Genomic DNA, 25,984 nt, shown 5'->3' with positions numbered 1-25,984 from the left:
TCCCTCTGGGGCTCTGCCGGTCCAGATCAGCCCCCGCTAAAAAAAAAGGTCTTCTGCCAGGGACAGTTTGCCCTCCAAGCCTCCAGCACAGCCACACCAAGCAGGTAAAGATCCCGTGTCTCTGTCTCTTAATCTCCTTTAGAATCCAAACCCATCCTCCCTACAGTACACCTCCACTTAGCTCAGCAGGGGGTTCCATAAGCCTCCCTGCCCCAATCTAACCAGGTGGAATGGGAGGGGACAAAGCCCCCCAGCTCCCAAGCCCCCTCACCAAAGGCCCCATCAAGGGCTGGGGAGCAATGCAAAACAATCCTGGAACCCATACACCTTCAAACTGAGAAGCAACCCTGTCCATCCACAGCACCTGGGGGTGCTGGGGCTCCCTGCCCCCACGACCCTGTTCCAGACCCCCCCAGCCCAGCAACCATAATAAACAGCAAGCTCTTTTTCTTTATGACACCAAATTCCTCCAAGCCGAACAGCTCCTTCCATCACTACCTCAGCCATAGATCACATTAAAAACTCACGGAGGGCAACTTAAACACATCACATTTGTTTCTCTCTATATTATTTCAATAGTAACGGCATTAAAAATGGATTTTACTACAGAAAATAAATATCAACACGTGGGCCGGGAGCCCAGGCAGGGGGAGAGAGCCCACCAGGAGAAGGTCCCTGAGGGCTTGGGCACAGCTTAGGCACCGACCAAGGAGGTGGCTGAGAGGACAGACTACACCTGGGGTGGGGTGGGGTGTGGGGGGAATGCCTGGGGAGGGGGCAATGCCCGCCCACCTGGGCACCTGCCCCAATGCCAGACCAAGAGGGACAAAAGTCACTGGTTTGAACTGGTCCCCCAAAGCTCATGCCCTCACTGATCTTTGCAACCTCTGGAGGGTAGGAGCTCTGGGGCAAGAAGTTCACTAGTCTCTAGAGATAATTCCAACTATTGACACAGCAGAAGAAAAAAATGAATTCAACTTACTATCCAGTTTGATTTTCCATTACTATAAAAATATACATCTGCTCAAAGGAGGGAAATGGCAAGCTGCAGGCACATGCCACCTGGGGGGTCCCCCTGCAGCTCACCACCACAACCCAGCCTGCCCCTCCAGGCGGCAGGGGTGGGGGCTGTGTGTGGGTGGGGGACGACCAACTGGTAATCTGTCACCTACAGCCCCAGCTCACACAGCTACACACACCGGGCCACACGGAACAGGAACAAGCCAACAATAGAAACACCCCAAATGCTCCTGGCAGGGCTCTGCCCAGGCCCGGGCGCATGCCCCCGCCCCGCCGGCGGCAGCAGCAGCAGCAGCGGACGAAATGTGGCCACCCTGACCCGGAGGCAAACTTGTCCTCACACCCTGAGCTCTGCCCAGGGAACTGGGGCCAAGTCCCGCCTGACACCAACTGGTCTGGCGGGAAACGCCTGCCCAGCCAGACAGGCACAGGCCCCCCAAGGGTCCCTCCTTGTGCTCAGGGGCCAGGCTGGTGCAGCCTGGCCCTACCTCCCAGGGTGACGCCTGGGCCCAAATTCAGCTGGCCCTGCCAGTCAGGCACTGGTGCAGAACGGAGGGCACCAGGCTCAGCCCCGCCCAGCCCCAGGGCCCCCAAGCTAGGAGGGAGGGGGGACTCCCCACCCCTCCACATCTGGCCCTGGCCCCCAGGGTCTGCGGTAGAGAATTCCCGCCCCCGCTTCTCTCTCTCTCCCTCCTCCCTCTCAGTGCCCGCTGCCCGTCTCAGGGACGGCCCCAGCTCCTGCCTCCGGCCAGCAAGGCCCACATCCTTCCTCCCTCAGCTGGCCCCTTCGCCTGGCAGGAGGCTGGGGGGGTCAGGCTGCTGGGGAACCCCTCCAGCTCCCATCAGTCTTCATCCCCAGCCCCCAAACTCTGGGTTGCTGTCCCTTTTCCTGTAGAACAGGAAACAAGGTTATTTCCTAGACTCAGAGCCAGCCCTCTGCCCCTCTGGCTCTGCCTGGGGACCAGGACCCAGCAGGGGAATGCGCCCTTAGCCAGAAAGCAGAGGGATTCTGCAATTCACCCCCAGCTACCGGCCCAGGGGGCTGACAGCTGTCACTCAGCACCCCACCCCCTGGGGAAGAGGGGGCCGATTCCATCAGAGCCTCAGACGAAACGCATTGATAGGCGATTATTTATTTATTTATGCAAAAGTGAGCCGACTTTGTTCACCAGGTAACCGGGCACGCGGCCCAACCCCTACGGCCCTGGCCGCCCCCAAATCCCTCCTACGCCCCACACCCGCTCCGGGTCATTAGGTCCCCACCTCTTAACTCCCAGAGCACCAGCAGAACCTTGGGATTTGGGGGTTGAAGGGGAGGGGCTCCTCCCTCCGCAGTCTCCCCCTTTCCCAGGGCCGTTCCTAAAATCCAGCCTTGTTCTCCGGTCCCACGGTCCCCCCCTTCACCCACCCCCGCCACACACTAAGCAAGCTGGAGAGCAAATTGCAGTTTTAAATCCAAAGACGGAGGGAGGGGGAAGGAGGAGGGGGCGCGCGGCAGCGCTGGGCGCGCACCTCGCCCCCGAGCCGGGGGAGCCGCGGGGCGGCCAGGAAACCCGGGAACCCCCCCTCCCCGCGCCCCCTTCTCGTCCACCTCCCCCTCCCCCTTCCTGGCGCTGCCTGCCAGGCTTCGAGCCGAGCCCAGCCGAGCCGCGGGCCCCGGTGGAAACAAAGACCGATCGCACCGCGGACACCGCAGCCACGGGGTCCGGCGGACTGGACCCGGGCGCGCGGAGGGGGCGCAGAGCACCCCCGGTGCGCTGCACAAAAGAGCCCGGCCGGCCCGTCCCCAGCGGAGGTCTAGGGCTGGGGAGGAGGCGCCACTCACCGGAGTGCTGGGCTGCCGGCTCCGTTGGTCCGAGCCAGGCGAGGGGCTTTGGGGGGCGTCTGTCTTCCGGCCGCGGCAGCGACGCGGGCGCTCGGCAGCTTCGCCGCTCACCCTAAAATCAAGATCATATTTCCCTTTGAGTCCTAACACTATGATAATATAATCTCAGTTATGGTATAAAGCAGGTAACTGATTTGAGAAGGGTACTGACTTTGAGGACATATTGACTGATTCATTCCACAAATACTTTACTAAGCGACTATGCTAAGGGCCTGGGATCCCATGAAACAAAATGCCAGCAGAAGTGAATCTCTTTAATGAAACAAAGTATGTGGAAGACAAATCATTAAATGCTTACTTACAGTAAAGCATGCAATGTATCCTGAAATAGGATATATAAATGACTATATGTCCAGGGCTTGCCCCAAGAGCAAGTCTTCTCTAAATGGATTATTTTCTTTTCTCTTTCTTTACCTTGTCTTCCCCACTTATACCTCTACTCTCTGCTTCAGTGAAAGATATTTCTCCTTTCCACTTCTAGCTGAAAAAAAAACAAGTCTCAGGTGTCAATTTACTATGTAACTGTGGGTCCCTCTCTGTATTACAAAACAAGACTCAGGAGACAGTGAGTCCTGATATCATGACCTCCAAAAGGGTCACAAGGGATCTCTGAAAATTTCAATAGTTTTAGTGTCTTTTCTACATCTTTTCCGATGATTCAGGTATGGAGGTTTCTATATCTTGGGCCTAGAATTCCTTCTACTGAGTGGTGAGTTGATGTGGTTTTAGTGCTTATATCCTATAAGTTCTTTTAATTAGTGTCTTATAGCCTCCCAGAGTGTTTATATATACATATATGACTGGCCACCATTTAAAATGAAAAAAATAATTTACATTGCTACTTATCCTCATTGAGTTGCCCATTTAAGAAGCAGAACTACACTGTCAGAGCATCCACTTTTGTAATACCTTAGCCATAGTATTTTAACATATATAGTAGTTCTCAATATTTACAGTGTATTGGAAGCACCATATTAGGTTACTCCAGAGAAACAGAACCAATAGGAGATATATAATAAATATAATGTAATATATGTAATTGCTTTAACATATGTAATTGATATTAAACATATTAAATATTAAATATATTGTATATGAAATATAAGCTGGAAACTAGGAAATCCAGGGGTGTGGTTTTCAGAACTACCGTAAGCCACAGTCAGAGGGCAGGGGATCAGATCAAACACTCAGGCAGAGAGAGCAAATTCTCCTTTCCTCTGACTTTTTATTCTTTTGGGGCCCTCAAGAGATTGGATGAGGCCCACCTACACTGGGGAGGGAAATCTGCTTTACTCCATCTACCAATTCAAATGCTAATCTCATCTGGGAACAGACCCACCCAGAAATAATGTTTAGCAAAATATCTGTGTATCTCAGGATATAGTTGAATTGACACTTAAAAATTAACCATTACATTCTGCAAACCTTAAAATATACCAATGCCTCAGTCCAACCCCCAGAAATTCATATTTAATTGGTATAAATTACAGGCTGGGCTTTAAGATTATCAAAAGCTCCCCAGGAGATTTTAATGAATCACCAAAAGTTAAGAACCATTAACATCATAGAACATTTCTTTCTTGATGAGAAATCAAAATGCTTCTCACTTTTAGCGTTGATGCCCTGGGAGAGATATTATCTACCTCTGTAAGGTGCCTTCTGAGTATCCCACTGTACCCCATGTAGTCAGTATTTTCAAACAGGCCACTGCAAACATGTGCCTCCAAGTCTGGTAAAAGTCAATCCAAATATTTTTCCCCAATATGGTAGTAGATGGGTGGAATTTCTTTTATGATCACCACGTTGTATGGTAGGCATAATTATTCCCATGTAGAGGGTGAACTGAGATTCAGAGAAAAATAGGGGTGCATATTGCCACAAAGCTAGCAAATGTAAAAAATTAGGAAAAGGTCAAGTTTTCTGATCCGAGTTAAATAAGTAGTAGGTATCATTATTTTATTTATTCCACAGATACTACTGTCAGGGGTGAGTAGAAAAAAAGCAAATGAATAAAAATGTAGTCAGCCTATGAACGGGAAGATTAGCTAGCATCCTTCACACAAAAGACCTGATATGTATTCGGCCACTAGAGAGGTTTAGTCAGCTGTATTTACAGTCCCATAAATGGAAAGAAGCATCATGACAAAAGGAAATTCTATGAATCCAGGAAAAAACACATCAAATTAAATAAATAATTCACAGGCAGAGCAAAGGTTACAGAGTTGGCTCTGATAACAAAGTATCTAAAATAAGTGGTGATGTGTTTCTCCAACCACACAGGCTGCCAGTCCAGGTGCAAAGGAAAATAAATAAAACTATTATAGATCTAGTAAGAGTTAAACAGACAATAAAAACCAACAATGGAGATGAATTTTAAGTTGGTGATTCTTTGAACAATCTTCAAAAGGTTTCATTTGCTCTGTTAACGCAATGTGAAGTCCATTTTAGAAATAGAAGAACATTTTTCTGCTTGCTAGAGTTTAGACATAAATCCTTAAACTGTATTAAATCAAGATGCTTCTAGAATCATAGCGCTAAAGATCATCAAGGATTATTAAAGAACTATAATCACTCCCTCATTTTACAGGTGAGAAAACCAAGGTGGTAAATGACTGTGTGATGGGCTTAAAGTCCACATGATTCCCATCAGTGGCCAAAACAAGATTAGAATGCAGGTCTCCCATTTCCTCTTCACTTAATTATTCATCATTCTTTAGTCATTTTGAGCACAACTAGTGCACTGCTGTTTGAAACCTGACCTTTCCAATGGCAGTCAAAATGCCATACTTTAATAGTGCTTCCATTGTCTTTGACCAGAATATTAAATAACTGGCAATCACATTCTGAGCTTCTTTCCAGATGAATTATACGTTAAGCTCTATTTCAATATTGATTTGTAATATACTTTAAAGCATGTTGATCTTCCTCTGGTCTCTTCTTACAGTTCTGAGCTACATGAATGCTAGAGTTCCTAAAATTTGTGATTTTCTGAATGGCCATCTCTACTATGTCCACCAACCCAACAACAGTCACTGCTTGTTGCTAGACAGAAAAAAAAAAGTTAATAAATTTACAAGTGAAATCCTGTGTTCATTTTTTTTAATGAAAAACAGAAACCTATTTCATTTAGAATCTAAACCCTAGAAGCATACACAGGGCTTAAAGAAATGTATGATTCTTCTATGGAATATTGGAGAATTCTTGTTAATCAATGGAAGCACATCGTTAGTTTACTCAGGTCCCTAAAAAGGCGGAGGACCTCACTTAAAAGAAACAAGTGACTATCTTAGTTAATGTAAATAGAAATGCATTTCCAGCTTATTTATGGTTGTTCATTTCTATACCATACAGTGGTCTGTTTCTCAGGACATCAGTATAAAAGGCAAATTGATAGGTGAGAAGGGTAAGTGGTATAATAAAAAAGTTAAAAGCATGGGCTACATGACATGGACAAGTTACTCAGCCTTTCTAATCTTCCATATGCACATCTATAAAACAGGGAATAAAACATATTACAAAGAGATATGCTTCTCCTCCCACCATGCTTTGGCCTTCACATGTTTGGGAGGCATAGGAGATCCAGTGCCTTTCCCCTCCATCCTATTCTTGGAAGAGGAATTGTTAATGTTATTGGTCAGTAACCAGAACATCTACGGAGCAATGGGTAGAATTATTACATTTGAAAGGGACAAACGTGTCACATGGTTCTGTCTCAGTAGCTCAGCTTATGATTCACAGAATAAGGCATGTTAGCTTAAGCTTGTCCCATGACCTAGTCATCTGTGATTTGGGGGCGAGAGAGAGAGAGAAGGAAAGCCTCAATTAGAATTCCAAAATGAAGTAACAGCGGCTAGCTCACTAGTAATAAATAATACTTTGGTCTTTTCTGATTATCGTTTCTTGTGTATGGATCCCTTGGCAGGAAACTTAACCACCCACTTCAGAGGTCTGTTATGAAGTCCGATATGGTATAAAAAGTGCACAGTGCAGTGCCTCATATGCAATAAGCTGTCAAAGAATATTATCTAGATGACCTTGGATTTGCACTTAAATGTTTGTTATTAAATCAGTTTGCATGGGACTAGTATCCAGAGCCTCAGGATAAAGTAGATTCATGTGAGTTAATAAATGAAAAGCTCTCTGAAATTCTAGATGGCAGGTCATGCTAACTCAGGTAAGTGGAAGCTGGTGGCTGGGCGTTCCCTCAGGACACGTGTTTTGATGGAATGAGGACTCAGGGTGTAGAAACCAGCTTGGCAGTGGATGGTAAACCATTGCCCAGCACATGCTGCCTCCTGTAAAGCAGAAGGCTCTCATGCAAATTGCTTTCTGAATCATTAGCTGTCGGCAACACTCATCTCTCCTCCTGCAGCTGTTGTTTCTGATTTTGCCTGCAAACTTTTCATATTGGGCAGGCTCCCAAGCCAAACAAGTTGTCCCTCTGCAGGCTTTGTTCCTGGGGGCGAGAAGTGAACCTCACAGATAAGTCAAAGTAAGGATGCACCATGGACTAATACACACTGAAGGAACAGACTCCTGTAAGCTAAGGTGATGAATGCCTTTGAAAGTAATTTTCATGCGGCTTCCTATGGGAATGTCAGCCAGGCTCCAGAAGTTATATGCTGCAATTTTAAAATTATCTGCCTCTGTAGACTTCTAAAGCTTCTATCAGCTAAGAAGTATCTTTTTTAAAAAAGAAAATATTTTTATACAATTTTAAAGACTACTTTCCATTTATTACAAAATATTGGCTATATTCCCCCTGTTGTATAATACATCCTGGAGCCTACTTTACACCAAATAGTTTGTACTTCCCACTTCCCAATTCCAACTCTTAAATTGCCTTTCCCCCTCCCCCACTGGCAATTACTAGTTTGTTCTCTATATCTGTGAGTCTGCTTCTTTTATGTTATATTCACCAGTTTGTTTTATTTCTTAGATTCCACATATAAGCGCTATCATACAGTATTTATCTTTCTCTGTCTGACTTGTTTCTCTTAGAATAATGCCCTCCAAGTCCATCCATGTTGCTGCAAATGGCAAAATTAATTTCATTCTTTTTTATGGCTGAGTAGTATTTATATATATATATATATATATATATATATATATATATATATATATAAAATCTTCTTTATCCATTGATCTGTTGATGGACACTCAGGTTGTTTCCACGTCTTGGCAATCATAAATAACGCCGCTATGATGCTGCGAACATTGGGGTGCATGTATCTTTTTGAATTATAGTTTTGTCTGGATATATGCCCAGGAGTGGGATTGCTGGATCATATGGTTAATCTATTTTTAGCTTTTGAGGGACCTCCGTACTGTTTGCCACAGTGGCTGTACCAATTTATTACATTCCCACCAGAGGAATGTGTGGGAAATCTCTGTACCTTGTGCTCAATTTTACTGTGAACCTAAAACTTAATTAATTCCCAGCAGCATTAGCAAATAAGACCATGCATTTTTTTAAAAATCTTTTTTTAAGGCATCGTAAATATTTGCTGAATAAAATGAGAAACTCTATCTCGATTGGGTGGATTAAATCAGCAGAAACTAAGCTCCACCTGTGATTTTAGCAGCTGAACTGGTTGAGAAATTCAAAGCAGAACAGGCACAAGTCCTCTCTGAACAAGGTAAGGTACAAGAAAAGGAAGGATGGATGTTGTAGGCAAATCATAACACTCTATCATGGCTAAATATAATATCAGGAATTAAATAACTTGAAATCATATAAAAATTTCCTTTACTCGTATGCCCCCTCCCGCATAAAGTGGAAGGTGAGCACAAATGTAAATCAAGCAGGCAGAGGCTCCCACTATCTTATATATGAAATCAAAATTTTAAAGTGTTTTCTTCAGAATCCCTTTTGCCTGGGTGCAGAAGAAAAAGTAGCTGATCAGTGTGCACCCAAAGGTAAAATGAAAAATAGTAAAAGAAAGTTCTTCTACATTTTTGAATTTAAAATCTGAAATACATTTCTTTAACACTCTTATTTATACCCATGTACCTTAAAAACCAAAATTAAAATTAAATTGTATTAGAGCAGAGGAGCAAAAATTTCCAGCCAATCCAAAGGTTAAGTGGTGCCTGATACACTGTTTGAATAAAGTTACGAATCCATATCCAGACTCAGCTAGAAAATTAAAGCGTGCTGTGATCACTCGGTACGAAGAGGGGTCATGGCAATTGATTTTATTTATACACACTTTCATACATAATAATTTATCAAATTTGTCCTATGCCACTTTCCATGCTTATTTTATCCTCATTTAATCTCTACCAAATGAATACTGTGAAACATGTTTAATCATTATTCCCATTTCCAAGATGTGGGAACTGAGGCAGGAAGTATGGTACATCAAAATTCAGAAATTTTGTCACTCCAAATATATCCAGGTCTAGCTCTTTAACCTGTATAATAGTCTTTTTCTCTTTTCCTTGCCGTGTGAACCTTTCATCTTCTCCTACTGTCAAATTCAAGTGTTAACTCTAACCTCTCTCGACCTCCGCTATCCACTGAAGGATGTCTTCTGGCTTCCTAGAAAAGCTTCACCATTCTTAGCAGAGTACTTGAGATCTAGCAGGTACTTTGTTAAGTGAATGAGTTAATAAACATATAAGAGAGCATTCAAATTGCCATTTAAGGGATGGAGAAGCAGGCTCTGAAAGATTAAGTAACTTCCTTCATGTAAGGGGTCAAGCTGGAATTCAGATTCTGAAGCCCAAGTGATCATCCTCAGAATAATCTAAGTTATCTTCATTGGGATAGAATATGCTCAGTCTATATCCCTCACTAGACGCTAAGGAACAAGAAGGCAGTACTTAGGTACCTAATGCACTTCATTTTGGGTAAATTTTTCATTTATGCAAAAATACGTGTGTAAAGATAGACTAAAGCCTTAAGCTTTCCCTGCTGGATTCCCTGCTCAACTGTGAGTACTCCTGTGATGAAAACTCGCCTAACGCACTGAATGACCTTGACCAAGCAGCTTTCCTTTACAGCCTCCATTTTCTTTTCTGTAAAATACTGTTGACAGGACATGTTCCACCTGCCTCATAGAAATGCGTTTATAAAGCACTTTGGAAAGCATGAAGCTTTCTTTTTTTTTTTTTTTCGGTACGTAGGTCTCTCACTGCTGTGGCCTCTCCTGTTGCGGAGCACAGGCTCCGGATGCGCAGGCTCAGCAGCCATGACTCACGGGCCCAGCCACTCCACGGCATGTGGGATCTGCCCGGACCGGGGCACGACCCTGTGTCCCCCGCATCGGCAGGCGGACTCTCAACCACTGCACCACCAGGGAAGCCCAAGCATGAAGCTTTCTTCAAAAGCAAGCAAGTATTTTAAATGTCATTATTATAGAACTCCTTAAAAGGAGCCTTTTTATGGTGAAAAGAAACCTTAGCTTATCAGTTGTGCAACTCAACCACAGAAAATTTAAGGCAGAACATGCATGACACAATAATAATTCCAAATAAATCCTTCTAATAGTTAAGTAAAGAGAAGTCAAAATTCTTCTCTGGACTATTTTGATTTCATACAAAGGGCATCCCTTTAGAAGTTATGGAAGTTCAGATACAGAGCCTCAAACTCTAGATTGCAATGCGACATTTGTTTCTGAACTTCTGCTGCCAGTCTTGCTAACAGTTCACTTGCAATGTAATATATTACTGCATTTCATTTCTAGGCAAGAACATTATTTACTCACAGAAGAAATACTTTCCTGAGGAAAGACTGTCTTTGGAAACTTTCAAGGACATCTGAGAAATGCTTCAGCCCAAGCCACAAAATTATGAGCATGCTTTTGTGCCTCTCTGTTCCCAGGGCACCATTTTTAAAAATCTTTCATTTAAGTTTATTGCAAGCATCCATTTTCCCTTTCCAGAAAAAATAGCAATTAACACAACTTCATTGATTTCCAGTTTTCCTAGGTGTCATTTCATAATGCATATACTGTAAGCAGTTCACATCATCATTTTCATCGCTTTCAACATTTTCCATGTTGTCTCCCTACCTGAATTGTGACTTTTTGTATGGAAAGTTTTATTTATCACTTGCATCTTACTTTGAATAAATCTGAAATCAACATTCAGTATTATTTATTATTATTTTCTTCAGTATGTTTCTAACTTAGCAAACTATGGGTAAAAATGCCATGTAACAATATGTAATATTTACATAGAGCCCATGTAGTGAACATAGTCCTAAACTCTTACCAAATCCTCACCAGACCTTATAAAGTAGGTACTATTAACCTTGTAATTTGACAGATGAGAAAACTGATGCATAAACTGGTTAAGTAACCTGTCTGAGGTCAGATAGCTAGTGATTACTTTCCCCATCACCGCCATTGTTTAGTTAATGCGTCCTTCCCATCTCAGTTCAAATGGCACTGACACAAAAAAGCCTTTCTTTGACCTCCTGAAAATACTGGGTCTCGTTGCTTTTACAGCATCATATGTTTATTATTCATTTCACATATTTGTGTGATTATCTAATTATATTTGAACGTATTTTTCCTAAGGGTAACTCTAGTCCAGCTGTGCTTTCCAAATTATGAAATCCGGGACTACGTGGGCTATGTCTGTTTTGCTTATTACTGTACTTTCAGTATTTGGTGCATGGTAAGTATTCAGGAAATGTGATGGATGGATGAATACAGGACTTTGTAAGGACAAATAAATAAATGACTGGATCAGTAAATTTGGTTGATCATAACATAAACAACAGTACCATGTTAAAATTTTTCTCTGGGTCTATACACAAACTCTTCTCAGACAGGGTTCCTGTTTGCTGTCTACACTGCCAGTTGGAAGAGAAAAAAGCTAATCAAGGTCTGACTGTCATTATGTGTACAGGCTGAAGCTGATGCATTAGGTTGAGAGACAGGGTGATTTAGGAATAATTTTACTTCTGGCTGAACTATATATAGAACCAAGTCTTACATAATAAAAAAAAAATCTACTTTTAATATGATTGTGTGAAGAATGATATAGGAGCATCAAGCCCATTAATTGTGATATTTAATTATATTGTCCCATTTCCACATTCATTTCCATGAATCTGGATGCTTTTAGGTCAAGCCAACCCAAGCATTTACACCACCATGATAAATAGTGAAATATCAATGGATACACAGAAAGAAAATTTCCCAAATTTAGCAGAGGACACATTAGCATGAACATGTAAATTTAACATTCAAGTTCACTGGTGCGCGGAGAACCAAGTGACTTTTGTTAAAGTAGGAAATTTTATGACTATGTGAGGAGATGAACATTGAGAAAGTGCTCCCTATTTTAAAACCAGGACATTAGAAATATTTTAATGAATTTATTTTTTTGCATATCTGCCATCTAGGTGACGGTAAAACTCAATATTTATACATCAGATTTTTAAAACATTGTGCATATATACTGTATACTGCTACAGAATATAAGTTGCCCCCAAATCTCCAAGATACAATATGGGATCAAACAAACAAACAGAATGACAAGAAAAACCAACTGTAATATTTTGACACCTAATTATTAAATAATTATGTTTAGAGAAATAAAAGTTAAAAAATTGTGCTCTGAAGAGTATTTAAAATATGAATGAACCTTCAAGATGGCAGAGGAGTAAGACGTGGAGATCACCTTCCTCCCCACAAATACATCAGAAATACATCTACATGCGGAACAACTACAGAACACCTACTGAACGCTGGCAGAAGACCTCAGACTTCCCAAAAGGCAAGAAACTCCCCACGTACTTGGGTAGGGCAAAAGAAAAAAGAAAAAACAGAGACAAAAGAATAGGGATGGGACCTGCACCTCTGGGAGGGAGCTGTGAAGTAGGAGAAGTTTCCACACACTATGAAGCCCCTTCACTGGTAGAGACAGGGAGCAGTGGGTGGGGGGAAGCTTTGGAGACACGGAGGAGAGCACAGCAACAGGGGTGCGAAGGGCAAAGCGGAGAGCATCCCGCACAGATTGGTGCCAACCAGCACTCACCAGCCTCAGAGGCTTCTCTGCTCACCTGCCAGGGCAGGTGGGGGCTGGGAGCTGAGGCTCGGGCTTCAGAGCTGAGATCCCAGGGAGAGGACTGGGGTTGGCTGTGTGAACACAGCCTGAAGGGGGCTAGTGTGCCACAGCTAGCTGGAAGGGAGTCCAGGAAAATGTCTGGATCTGCCTAAGAGGCAAGACACCACTGTTTCGGGGTGCACAAGGAGAGGGGATTAATAAAGCACTGCCGAAACGAGCTCCAGAGACGGGCGCGAGCCGCGGCTATCAGCGCAGATCCCAGAGACAGGCATAAGATGCTAAGGCTGCTACTGCAGCCACCAAGAATCCTGTGTGAAAGCACAAGCCACTGTCCACACTTCCCCTCCCAGGAGCCTTTTGAAGCCCACCATTGCCAGGGTCCCGAATTCCAGGGACAACTTCCGCGGGAGAACGCACGGCGCGCCTCAGGCTGGTGCAACATCACGCTGGCCTCTGCTGCGGCAGGCTCGCCCCGCACTCCGTACCCCACCCTCCCCCCGGCCTGAGTGAGCCAGAGCCCCCGAAGCAGCTGCTCCTTTAACCCTATACTGTCTGGGTGAAGAAAAGACGCCCTCAGGTGACCTACACGCAGAGGCGGGGCCAAATCCAAAGCTGAGCCCCAGGAGTTGTGCAAACGAAGAAAAAGGGAAATCTATCCCAGCAGTGGAATACCTGAATAGACAATGAATCATCCCAAAATTGAGGCGGTGGACTTTCTGTGATTTTGTCTGTATAGCTTTGCTTATACCATTTGTCCTATGGTTCTGTCTGTACGTCTTTTGTTTCTTTGCTTTTTAGTATAGTTTATAGGGCTTGTTATCATTGGTGGATTTCTTTTTCGGTTTGGTTGCTCTCTTCTTTCTTTTTTAAAATTACTTTTTAATTTTTAAAAAATTTTAATTTTTTTTATTTTAATAACTTTATTTTATTTATTTTTTACTTTCTTTCTTTTTTTCTCCCTTTTGTTCTGAGCCGTGTGGTTGACAGGGTCTTGGTGCTCTGAAGGGTGTCAGGCCTGTGCCTCTGAGGCAGGAGAGCCAACTTCAGGACATTGGTCCACGAGAGACACCCCCAGCACCACGTATTATCAAAAGGCAAAAGCTCTCCCAGAGATCTCCATCTAAACGCTAACACCCAGCTCCACTCAACGACCAGCAAGCTACAGTGCTGGAAACCCTATGCCAAACAACTAGCAAGAGAGGAACATAACCCCACCCATTAGCACACAGGCTGCCTAAAATCATAATAAGGTCACAGACACCCCAAAACACACCACAGGATGCAGTCCTGCACACCTGAAAGACAAGATGCAGCCTCATCCACCAGAACACAGGCACCACTCCCATCCACCAGGAAGCCTACACAACCCACTGAACCTACCTTAGCCATTGGGGGCAGACACCAAAAACAGCAGGAACTACGAACCTGCAGCCTGCAAAAAGGAGACCCCAAACACAGTAAGTTAAGCAAAATGAGAAGACAGAGAAATACACAGCAGATGAAGGAACAAGGAAAAAACCCACCAGACCAAACAAATGAGGAGGAAATAGGCAGTCCACCTGAAAAAGAACTCAAAGTAATCATAGTAAACATGAGCCAAAAGCTTGGAAATAGAATGGAGAAAATACAATAAACGTTTAACAAGGACCTAGAAGAACTAAAGAGCAAACAAACAATGATGAAGAACACAATAAATGAAATTAAAAATTCTCTGTAAGGAATTAATAGCAGAATAACTGAGGCAGAAGAACAGAAAAGTGACCTGGAAGATAAAATAGTAGAAATAACTACTGCAGAGCAGAATAAAGAAAAAAGAATAAAAAGAATTGAGGACAGTCTCAGAGACCTCTGGGACAACATTAAATGCACCAACATTCGAATTATAGGGGTCGCAGAAGAAGAAGAGAAAAAGAAAGGAACTGAGAAAATATTTGAGGAGAATACAGTTGGAAACTTCCCTTATATGGGAAAGGAAACAGGCAATCAAGTCCAGGAAGCGCAGACAGTGCCATACAGGAAATATCCAAGGAGAAACATGCCAAGACACATATTAATCAAACTATCAAAAATTAAATACAAAGAACAAACATTAAAAGCAGCAAGGGAAAACAACAAATAATATACAAGGGAATCCCCATAAGGTTAACAACTGACCTTGCAGCAGAAACTGCAAGCCAGAAGGGAGTGGCAAGACATATTCAAAGTGATGAAAGGGAAAAACCTACAACCAAGATAATTCTACCCAGCAAGGATCTCATTCAGATTTGACGGAGAAATTAAAACCTTTACAGATAAGCCAAGGCTAAGAGAATTCAGCACCACAAAACCAGCTTTATTACAAATGCTAAAGGAAATTCTCTAGATAGGAAACACAAGAGAAGGAAAAAACCTCCAATAAGAAACCCAAAAGGATTAAGAAAATGGGAATAGGAACATACATATCAATAACTACCTTAAATGTAAATGAATTAAATGCTCCAACCAAAGGACATAGACTGGCTGAATGGACACAAAAACAAGACCCCTATATATGCTGTCTACAAAGGAACCACTTCAGACACATACTAGGGACACATACAGACTGAAAGTGAGGGGATGGAAAAAGATATTCCATGCAAATGGATATCAAAAGAAAGCTGGAATAGCAATTCTCATATCAGACAAAATAGACTTTAAAATAAAGACTATTACAAGAGACAAAGAAGGACACTACATAAGGATCAAGGGATCAATCCAAGAAGAAGACATAACAATTGTAAATATTTATGCACCTAAAATAGGAGCACCTCAATACATAAGGCAAATGCTAACAGCCATAGAAGGGGAAATCAACAGTAACACAATCATAGGAGGGGACTTTAACACCCCACTTTCACCAAAGGACAGATCATCCAAAATGAAAATAAATAGGGAAAGACAAGCTTTAAATGACACATTAAACAAGATGGACGTAATTGATATTTATAGAACATTCCATCATAAAGAACAGAATACACTTTCTTCTCAAGTGCTCATGGAACATTCTCCAGGATAGATCATATACTGACTTGTCACAAGTCAAGCCCTGGTACATGTAAGAAAATTAAAATCGTACCAAGTACCTATTCTGACCATAATGCTACAAGACTAGCTATCAATTACAGGAAAAAAACTGTAAAAAATACAAAAACATGGAGGCTAAACAATATGTTACTAAATTACCAAGAGATCACTAAAGAAATCAAAAAATACCTAGAAACGAATGACAATGAAAACACGATGACGCAAAACCTACGGGGTGCTGCAAAAGCAGTTGTAAGAGAGCAGTTTATAGCAATACAAGCCTACCTCAAGATGGAAGAAACAACTCAAATAAACAATCTAACCTTACACTTAAAGCAAATAGGAAAAGAAGAACAAAAAAACCTCCAAAGTTAGCAGAAGGAAAGAAATCATAAAAATCAGACCAGAAATAAATGAAAAACAAATGAAGGAAATGAGAGCAAAAATCAATAAAACTAAAAGCTGGTTCTTTGAGAAGATAAACAAAATTGATAAACCATTAGCCAGACTCATTCAGAAAAAAAGGAAGAAGACTCAAATCAATAGAATTAGAAATGAAAAAGGAGAAGTAACAACAGACACTGCAGAAATACAATGGATCATGAGAGATCACTACAAGCAACTCTATGCCAATAAAATGGACAACCTGGAAGAAACACACAAATTCTTAGAAATGCACAACCTTCTGAGACTGAACTAGGAAGAAATAGAAAATATAAAGACACCAATCAGAAGCACTGAAATAGAGACCATGATTAAAAATCTTCCAACAAAAGCCCAGGACCAGATGGCTTCACAGGCGAGTTCTAGCAAACATTTAGAGAAGAGCTAACACCTATCCTTCTCAAACTCTTCCAAAACATAGCAGAGGGAGAAACATTCCCAAACTCATTCTACGAGGCCACCATCACCCTGATACCAAAACCAGACAAAGATGTCACAAAGAAAGAAAACTACAGGCCAATATCACTGATGAACATAGATGCAAAAATCCTCAACAAAATACTAGCAAACAGAATCCAACAGCACATTAAAAGGATCCTACACCATGATCAAGTGGGGTTTATCCCAGGAATGAAGGTATTCTTCAATATATGCAAATCAATCAATGCGATAAACCATATTAACAAACTGAAGGAGAAAAGCCGTATGATCATCTCAATAGATGCAGAAAAAGCTTTCAACAAAATTCAACAACGATTTATGATAAAAACCCTCCAGAAAGTAGGCATAGAGGGAACTTGCCTCAACATAATAAAGGCCATATATGACAAACCCACAGCCAACACCGTTTTCAATGGTGAAAAACTGAAACCATTTCCTCTAAGATCAGGAACAAGACAAGGTTGTTCACTCTCACCACTATTATTCAACATAGTTTTGGAAGTTCTAGCCACAGAAATCAGAGAAGAAAAAGAAATAAAAGGAATCTGAATTGGAATAGAAGAAGTAAAGCTGTCACTGTTTGCAGATGACATGATACTATACATAGAGAATCCTAAAGATGCACCAGAACACTACTAGAGCTAATCAATGAATTTGGTTATATAGCAGGATACAAAATAAATGAACAGAAATCTCTTGCATTCCTATACACTAATAATGAAAAATCTGAAACACAAATTAAGGAAACACTCCCATTTAACACTGCAACAAAAAGAATAAAATACCTAGGAATAAACCTACCTAAAGAGACAAAAGACCTTTATGCAGAAAACGGTAAGACACTGAGGAAAGAAATTAAACATGATACAAACAGATGGAGAGATATACCATGTTCTTGGATTGGAAGAATCAACATTGTGAAAATGACAATACTACCCACAGCAATCTACAGATTCAATGCAATACCTATCCAACGACCAACGGCATTTTTCACAGAATTAGAACAAAAAATTTCACAATTTGTATGGAAACACAAAAGACCCTGAATACCAAAAGCAATCTTGAGAAAGAAAAACAGAGCTAGAGGAATTACAATCCCAGGCCTCAGACTATATTACAAAGGTACAGTAACCAAGACAGTATGGTACTGGCACAAAGACAGAAATATACATCAATGGATCAGGATAGAAAGCCCAGAGAGAAACCCACGCACATATGGTCACCTTATTTTTCATAAAGGAGGCAAGAATATACAATGGAGAAAAGACAGCCTCTTCAATAATGGCGCTGGGAAAACTGGACAGCTACATTTAAAAGAATGAAATTAGAACACTCCCTAACACCATACACAAAAATAAACTCAAAATGGATTAAAGACCTAAATGTAAGACCAGACGCTATAAAACTCTTAGAGGAAAACAGGCAGAATACTCTATGACATAAATCACAGCAAGATCCTTTCTGACTCACCTCCTAGAGAAATGGAAATAAAAACAAAAATAAACAAATGGGACCTAATGAAACTTAAAAGCTTTTGCACAGCAAAGGAAACCATAAACAAGATGAAAAGACAATCCTGAGAATGGGAGAAAATATTTGCAAATGAAGAAACTGACAAAGGATTAATCTCAAAATATACAAGCAGCTCATGCAGCTCAACATCAAAAAAACAAACAAGCCAATCCCAAAATGGGCAGAAGCCCTAAACAGACATTTCTCCAAAGAAAATATACAGATTGACAACAAACCCATGAAAGGATGTTCAACATCACTAATCATTAGAGAAATGCAAATCAAAAGTGCAATGAGGTATCACCTCACACCGGTCAGAATGGCCATCATCAAAAAAATCTACAAACAATAAATGCTGGAGAGGGTGTGGAGAAAAGGGGACACTCTTGTACTGTTGGTGGAAATGTAAATTGATACAGTCACTATGGAGAACGGTATGTCGAGTCCTTAAAAAACTAAAAATAGGACTACCATACGACCCAGCAATCCCAGTGCTGGGCATATAACCTGAAAAAAATCATCATTCAAAAAGAGACATGTACCAGAATGTTCTTTGATGCTCTATTTACAATAGCCAGGACATGGAAGCATCCTAAGTGTCCAGCGACAGATGAATGGATAATGAAGATGTGGCACATATATACAATGGAATATTACTCAGCTGTAAAGAAAAACAAAATTGAGTTATTCATAGTGAGGTGGATTGACCTAGAGTCTGTCATACAAAGTGAAGTAAGTCAGAAAGAGAAAAACAAGTCCCATATGCTAACACATATATATGGAATCTAAAAAAAAAAGAAAGAAAGAAAGAAAAAATGGTTCTGAAGAACCTAGGGGCAGGACAGGAATAAATACGCAGACATAGAGAATGGACTTGAGGACATAGGAAGGGGGAAGGGTAAGCTGGGACAAAGAGAGAGTGGCATGGACATATATACACTACCAAATGTAAAATAGACAGCTAGTGGGAAGTAGCCACATAGCACAGGGAGATCAGCTCAGTGCTTTGTGACCACCTAGAGGGGTGGGATAGGGAGGGTGGGAGGGAGACACAAGAGGGAGGAGATGTGGGGATATATGTATATGTATAGCTGATTCACTTTGTTATAAAGTAGAAACTAACACACCATTGTAAAGCAATTATACTCCAATAAGGATATTTAAAAATAATAATAAATAAATAAAATGTGAATGACTGTTTTACATGTGGTTCATCACAAAATCATAAAAGTGCAATTCTCCATTGTATATGTTTAAGAATATATTCATGATGCTGACTAAGGTCCTCATATGACTGTGGCTTTGGTCTTGAAACATGGAGAAATTTTTTCTTGAATTTCTATCAAACACAACTACCCAGCTGCCATTAACAAGTGATGTGCAAAGTCAGAGAGGGTCAACGCTTGTAGGATTTGGGAAAATTTTCTCCATTCTGTGAAGTGTTGAAGTCATTTATTGAACACCCACTAAGTGTAAAACAGGGCAGGATACTAAAATACTGAAAAAATGGACAACATATACTTTAAGTCTTCAAAGAGGTGATACTGACATTAAAATACGTGAAAATAACCAACAAAATGAAGAGTGCTATACTATCATTTTAGATAACAAATATGTGAGTTAAAATACATTTCTATGTGATCAAATATAAGCTGTTATTATTAAGGATTGACAACTATATTTGTATTGAGGAGAACTGTATTGAAGCAGCCTATGAACTTATTAATGGTTTATTGATTGATTGACTTATAGATCTTGGAAAGCAAAAATTTTCTTAAGGTCAAGTTGTAAAGGTAGGAAAGTAAAGACCATGTAGGATTTAAGATTGTGAAGAAGTTGAAAGACTTCCTAGGCAGATGAAATAGGGATATATTGGAATATAAGGAAAAGAACTTGTACTCCAGATGAGTGAATGCAGTTGGGTGAATGGATATTTGCTGTATGAAAGAAGTGGGGAGAACTACTGGAACTGGATTTTGGTGGATTAGAGTATGAGTATCTTGAATGCCAAGCTAGAGGATTGAGATTCCATCTGGCAGGCTGTTTTTGAAGGATGGCATGCTCAGGAAGCCAGGGCTGAGTAGTTCATTGCTAGTCATAGTCAGGGACTCAATCATTCAGCCTGGTTGTCTAATTTTTCTACTGCAGGAAATTCATATGAAGAAAGGTTGGGTGGAAGACTGTGACGGGCTGAAGACCACTTATCCTTACCCTTACTACTAAAATCACTAAAATGCTAAACCTTTAATGGAACAGCCTTCTGGCTTGACTAGGAACACTACTTCACAAAGAAAGGATGAAACCAAAAGGTTTATCCAACTCAGACCTAGAAGTGGGGAGAATGGTGGGAAGGCTGCAAATAGTCAATCATTTAATACTGAATGGAGAATTAAGGTCTCTAGTACTAACCTTTGGAGAAAAGTAAGAACAGAAAAGATAAGATTTGGAACACTCATTATTATTCCTGTTTTCATATAACAGGGTTTCTTGTCATCCAACTATTCGTTATCTACATCCTAATTTTAAGGTGTCTATAGATTCCAGCCCTTCTAAGTCAGCAAACTGCTCATCCTGTTTCAGAAAATTACTCACTGATGGATTCATAACATAAACATAATACTGTATAATAGAAATAAAATTCAAATCAACTTTAAAGTGAAATTCTGAATTTTAAAGATATAATATCATGAAGCCATTGTAAATAATACCAGAGATCTGCTGGGTTAAACATACAAAGCCATTGATAAATGAGGATGTGCAGTTAACAATTTAAAAAAGAGATACAATAGAAGTAAAAGAAAAAACAATTGAGTATCAAATAATTAAGAGAAGGCCTTGGAAAACTGTTGAATTTTTACCAGAATTAGCCTGTTTGAGCTGCTAACATTGAACATGCAAGGAAGGACAGTTTACTGTCCCATAAACCAGTTTTGCTGAAATAATCACTCGAAACAGAATGTAATTCTTTTTTTTAATTGTAGCACTTGTGCTTAATTAAAATTTAACCTAAATTTTACTGGCTATAAGAGAAAATATACTGGATTCGTTTATATAATAACATATTTTGACATAAATTTCAAATGAAAATTATTTTCAAATGTATTTTCAATTACTCTTCAATCACTATTTACAGATGATTTTAAGTATATGGATTTTTTTTTTCATGTACAAATCATCCTTGAAAAATAAGGATTCTTTTACTTGAGTAGGACTTATCTTAATCCAGAGATCAGATCTAGGTCCAATAGACAAAATTTTAAAACTTAAAATTTTCTAATAGTAAAAGGCACTTAAAAAGTTAAAACCTCCTAACAGACCAGCATTCCGACTATAGAATCAGCTGATTTATGGGTAGTGAGCATTTTGTTACCAAAATACTCATCCACAGCTGAGTGAGCCTATAGCATGGATACATGGTAGATTTCTGTACCAGAAATTGGATGAGCTTGTGTGTCGATCTCCTTCCAAATGCTAAGATTTCAAGGGCTTAACTGAGACCAGAACAGCATTTTCCAAAGTTGCTAGAAACAAAGAGTCCTTTAAAATGTTCCACTGACAAAGGGTTGTAGAGCCAAATAAAGTTTAAAAACACTTCAGACCAAACTCTACTTAACAGTGAAATTCACAGAGCACATTATAGCTCATTCCACATCTCAAAAGTCCTCCAGTCACGAAACATGTTTAAATTTCCTGAACCCAGGATTTCTCAAGTTTATTTTACTACAAAATCCTTTTTCTTACTTTTTTGTTCTTTTTTGTTGACTTCACATTCACTAATGTCCCATGGGAGCATAGGTGATATTCAAAATATTTAACAAACTTCAAGTGAAGGCACTAAACAATCAGAAGGCTGTCTGACTAATTAGAATGACCATAAAACTAGTGTTCTTTGGATCACTATTTAGAGGAAAAATCTGGTTTAAAACTGAGATCTTAAATGATAATCTAACGCCATCAATCTACAAAGTTGCCTTAATTAGTAGGGTTTTTTTTTCTTTTTTTTTGGTTACAGTTGCTGGACTTAAAATGTAGCTGATATAATGTAAATCATTTCAAAAAGGTCAAATGTATGATGTCACATGTTCTCTAGCATCAAATCCATTTCACTAAGTCTAAAATAATCTTTCAAGAGACGCAATATTTTTTTAACCCTGGAAGGTTCGGTTCTAACCTTAAAACAACTTAAAGACACTTTTCAAAACTAAACTAAAAATTGAAAAAATAAATAATAAGTAGAAAAGGGCAAGAGCTAAAGTAAGAGACATTTTCACTGGCCATTCAAAAAATTCTCTTCTTAAATCTGATTTTTAAAAATTAATAGAAAAGACTGGCAATTAACTTATTTTCCCTGGTGACTACTGCCTGTTTGGGGTGATACAAACATTTACCTAGATAACTGTGCTTTAGGAGTAATAAGAATTATATTTTTGGTCTCTGTCCCAGTTTCTGCCAGAGTTTCTAAAACCCTTGGGATTTCCTAAGTGATGAGATGATAATGGTGTCTTTTGTTATGTTAACAAGGTGATCTTTGGAAATCACCTAAGGATGGAAGCAGGCAGCCTGTGGAGCCAACCTTGTGATTAGAGGTTGGAACTTTCAGTCCCACCCCCTTGCCCTCAGGGCGGGGAACAGCCACTCAAGATTGAGCTCAATCGCCCATGGCCAATGAGTTATTCAGTCACGCCTGTGTACTGAAGCCTCCATAAACCCCCAAGGACAGGGTTCAGGGAGCTTCCCAGTTGGTGAGCACATGGAGATTTGGGGAGAGTGGGCTCCATGCTTTCTCTCCATACCTCGTCCTATACATGTTTTCTATCTGGCTGTTGCTGAGTTTTATCATTTTATAATACACCGGTTAATCTAGTTAATATAATATTGCTGTGAGTTCTATGAGTCACTTGGGCAAATTAATTAAAGCTAAGAAGGGGGTAGTTGGAACCTCTGATCTGTGGTACAAGGGTCAGAAGAACAGGTGACAACATAATACTTGGTGACTGACACCTGAAGTGTGTGTGTGCATTCCTGCTGGACTGAGCCCTTAACATGTGAGATCTGATGCTATCTATAGGTAGATAGTGCCAGAATTGAATTATAGGACACCCAGCCGTTTGAGCACTGCTACGCTCTCTCAGTGGAAATGGGGTGCTCAGGACCACTTAATGCTTTCCAGGCTCTGGCTTCTGTGAATTCATGACAACAGTAACCTCTGAAACATACACATGTACCTTTGCCACAAAAAACTTCTGATAGACACATAAGAAATTAATAAAAGTTGCTAAGAAAGGGGGCAAGGGACCTAACGTTGGTTGGATGAGGGGCAAAAATATTCCAGAAGGAATTACTACTACTATTTATCTTTTGATAGTATGTGATTTTTAAATATGCGATATCATTAGATTTTCCAAATACAAATAAACAAGATAATTATCATTTTTTAAAAAAAGGCTGAAGAAAATGTAGTTTTATATACTTCAGAGAAAAGAAAATTGAAGGAGGATTTGATTATAGCGTTCAGTAGGCCAAGAAATGTGAATAAAGAAAGAATTACTATAAAGGGGCCAGAAAAATGATTTAGGAGACAAGACTTTAGGAGACACTTTCTGATAAGCAGAGCAGTAACTCTTGCCCATTTCCTTTGTTTTTGGCCACGAATGGTTAAAGGCTCCTGTGACAGGGCTACAAGGGGAGTAGTGTCCACATCAAGTGGATAGCTTAGATCCTGATACCAACTACTGGAAATTATCCAGGGCCCAGGAAAGAAGTACTGGTAAGCTGCAGTTGCCAGCACGGTGCTTGGTAGATGTAAATATTTGTGGGTCTGCTAAATTAACGGTAAGACTATAATTCATAATATCTTGCACACAAACTAGATTGGTAAGTTTTCAGTGGATGACTTTACTACCATTCCGAACTCAGTTAGATGGAACAGTACTCCTCAATGATTGAGAAATCAATCTTCCTCAATCTTCATGTATCACCATCTGCAAACATTGCTCTCTCTCACAGATTACCTGCCTTCAGCTATGGATGAGACAGTGAGATGCATTCCATTCTCCTCTTCCTGCACACACAGAACAATGACCTTTTCTAACCTCCCTTGGGGCCAGGCAGAGGTCAAGTTTTTGCATTCTTGTTGAAAGTGTATGGGTCTACCACTTTCAGGCCTGGCCAGGAGATATTATGCATGACTGCCCATGTTCCCTTCTGCTGTAGTTTAGGTAGTCATGCATTTAAGACAACACCTCAAGGTGGAGGGGGCATGGGTTCCTGATTCACTACTTGAAAGCAATCTGCTAAGAATGAACCACCTAATTCACACTGGTCTCTGACAAGAGAAATAAACATTTATTAAGTTAAGACACTTGGCTTTCAGGAGTGTTTGTTAGACTACCTAGCATCAATTACCTTGAGTAATTCATTGCTAAACTGGTACACCGGTAATAACCACGGACTAGTGATGAGTCTACTTAATTCCAATCCTCTCCATTTCTCATTGCTGATTTACTCTATACTCACCAGAAATTATTTTTCATAGGACTTCCTGATGACCATGTCAGTCTAGAATTATCCATAGTACCTCTATGTCTATCTCTTCCCCCAATTCAACTTCCCAGTAGGGGACCTGGCATTACCCCGCTGTGTAGATACAACCATGGAGGATCAGGTCCTAACGAGATCGTATCTAGAAGGGCCCTGTTCTGCAAGGTTTATGGTTTATTTTGCTATACCTTGGATTCATATGTTGGTTTAAAATAAAAAGTGACATGATTTCTGAAGGTTGAAGCTGAGTGGCTGAACCAAATTTCTATAATCAAGTTAACATATATTTTCCCCCTGAGTCTGTACTAGGTCATTTCTTAAAAATTATTTTTTCTATCCTATGAATCTATATGTTTACATAAGCATTAGCTATTATTCCAACGTCTATGTTATGGACGGAAAATAGGATTCTTCTCGTGTCCCAACTCAAATCAAACAGTAAAGCATTGTTTACATTATACAAGGTTTACATTGCACAGGACTGTTTATATTCTACAAGGATCCTGAGGTCATGTCTAGACCCAATGGGAAAAAATGTCATAATAGATTAGTAAGGACTGTAATGAAGATGGAAGGGGAAAGTGGTGGCATATGTGCTAGGCATTTATTTCCCTAACTGAGGTCATTTCCGTGTCATGTATCACAATGCTACTGTAGTTGCTCATGTGCTGCAACCAACTGCCCACCCACCACCCATCTAACATTTTTGAGGACTTAATCTGTGCCAAGGACTCTACTCTCTGCCTGAAATGCAAGTGAAAAATACAACCCAGGTCTTTCCTGAAAGAGCACATAAAGGAAGACTGATCTCTGAATAGTAAGTGACACAAGATAATGGCTGAATGGGTGGTTTCTTTTATCGTGCACTTGCAGGATAGAAAGCAGAGAGGAAAATAGCTCCAAAGAGTTGGACAGTTATATTATCATTGATTTTCCAGTGACCACCAATTAAAGGGCATGCTTAGCAGCTAGAAATGAGGACCTCATTAGATGACTACAAGAGCCAGACACTTTCCCCTAAACTCTCAGTTCCATTTTCATTTCATGAAGAGACAGCTTAGGAAGTCAGAGGTC

General features: G+C 40.5%; 1 protein-coding gene and 1 pseudogene across 1 annotated transcript in view; one reads left to right on the top strand and one right to left on the bottom strand.

Annotated features, from left to right (window-relative positions):
• Nucleotides 1–25,984, top strand: part of LOC137210251 (UDP-N-acetylglucosamine--peptide N-acetylglucosaminyltransferase 110 kDa subunit pseudogene) — a 632,586-nt pseudogene that overhangs the window by 117,822 nt on the left and 488,780 nt on the right.
• LOC137210080 (uncharacterized) overlaps nucleotides 1–25,984 on the bottom strand; it is a 90,850-nt gene that overhangs the window by 25,631 nt on the left and 39,235 nt on the right. Inside the window, exons 5-7 of the mRNA XM_067711696.1 lie at nucleotides 14,312–14,363; nucleotides 3,320–3,382; nucleotides 2,846–2,957 (exon numbers count right to left, since the gene is read on the bottom strand). Of these exons, the coding sequence (XP_067567797.1) occupies nucleotides 2,846–2,957; nucleotides 3,320–3,382; nucleotides 14,312–14,363 (227 nt within the window). The remainder of the gene's footprint in view (nucleotides 1–2,845; nucleotides 2,958–3,319; nucleotides 3,383–14,311; nucleotides 14,364–25,984) is intronic.

Source organism: Pseudorca crassidens, chromosome 17 (genome assembly GCF_039906515.1).
Source record: "Pseudorca crassidens isolate mPseCra1 chromosome 17, mPseCra1.hap1, whole genome shotgun sequence".
NCBI classification, from domain to species: Eukaryota; Metazoa; Chordata; class Mammalia; order Artiodactyla; family Delphinidae; genus Pseudorca; species Pseudorca crassidens.
This window is presented reverse-complemented; position numbering and strand designations above follow the sequence as displayed.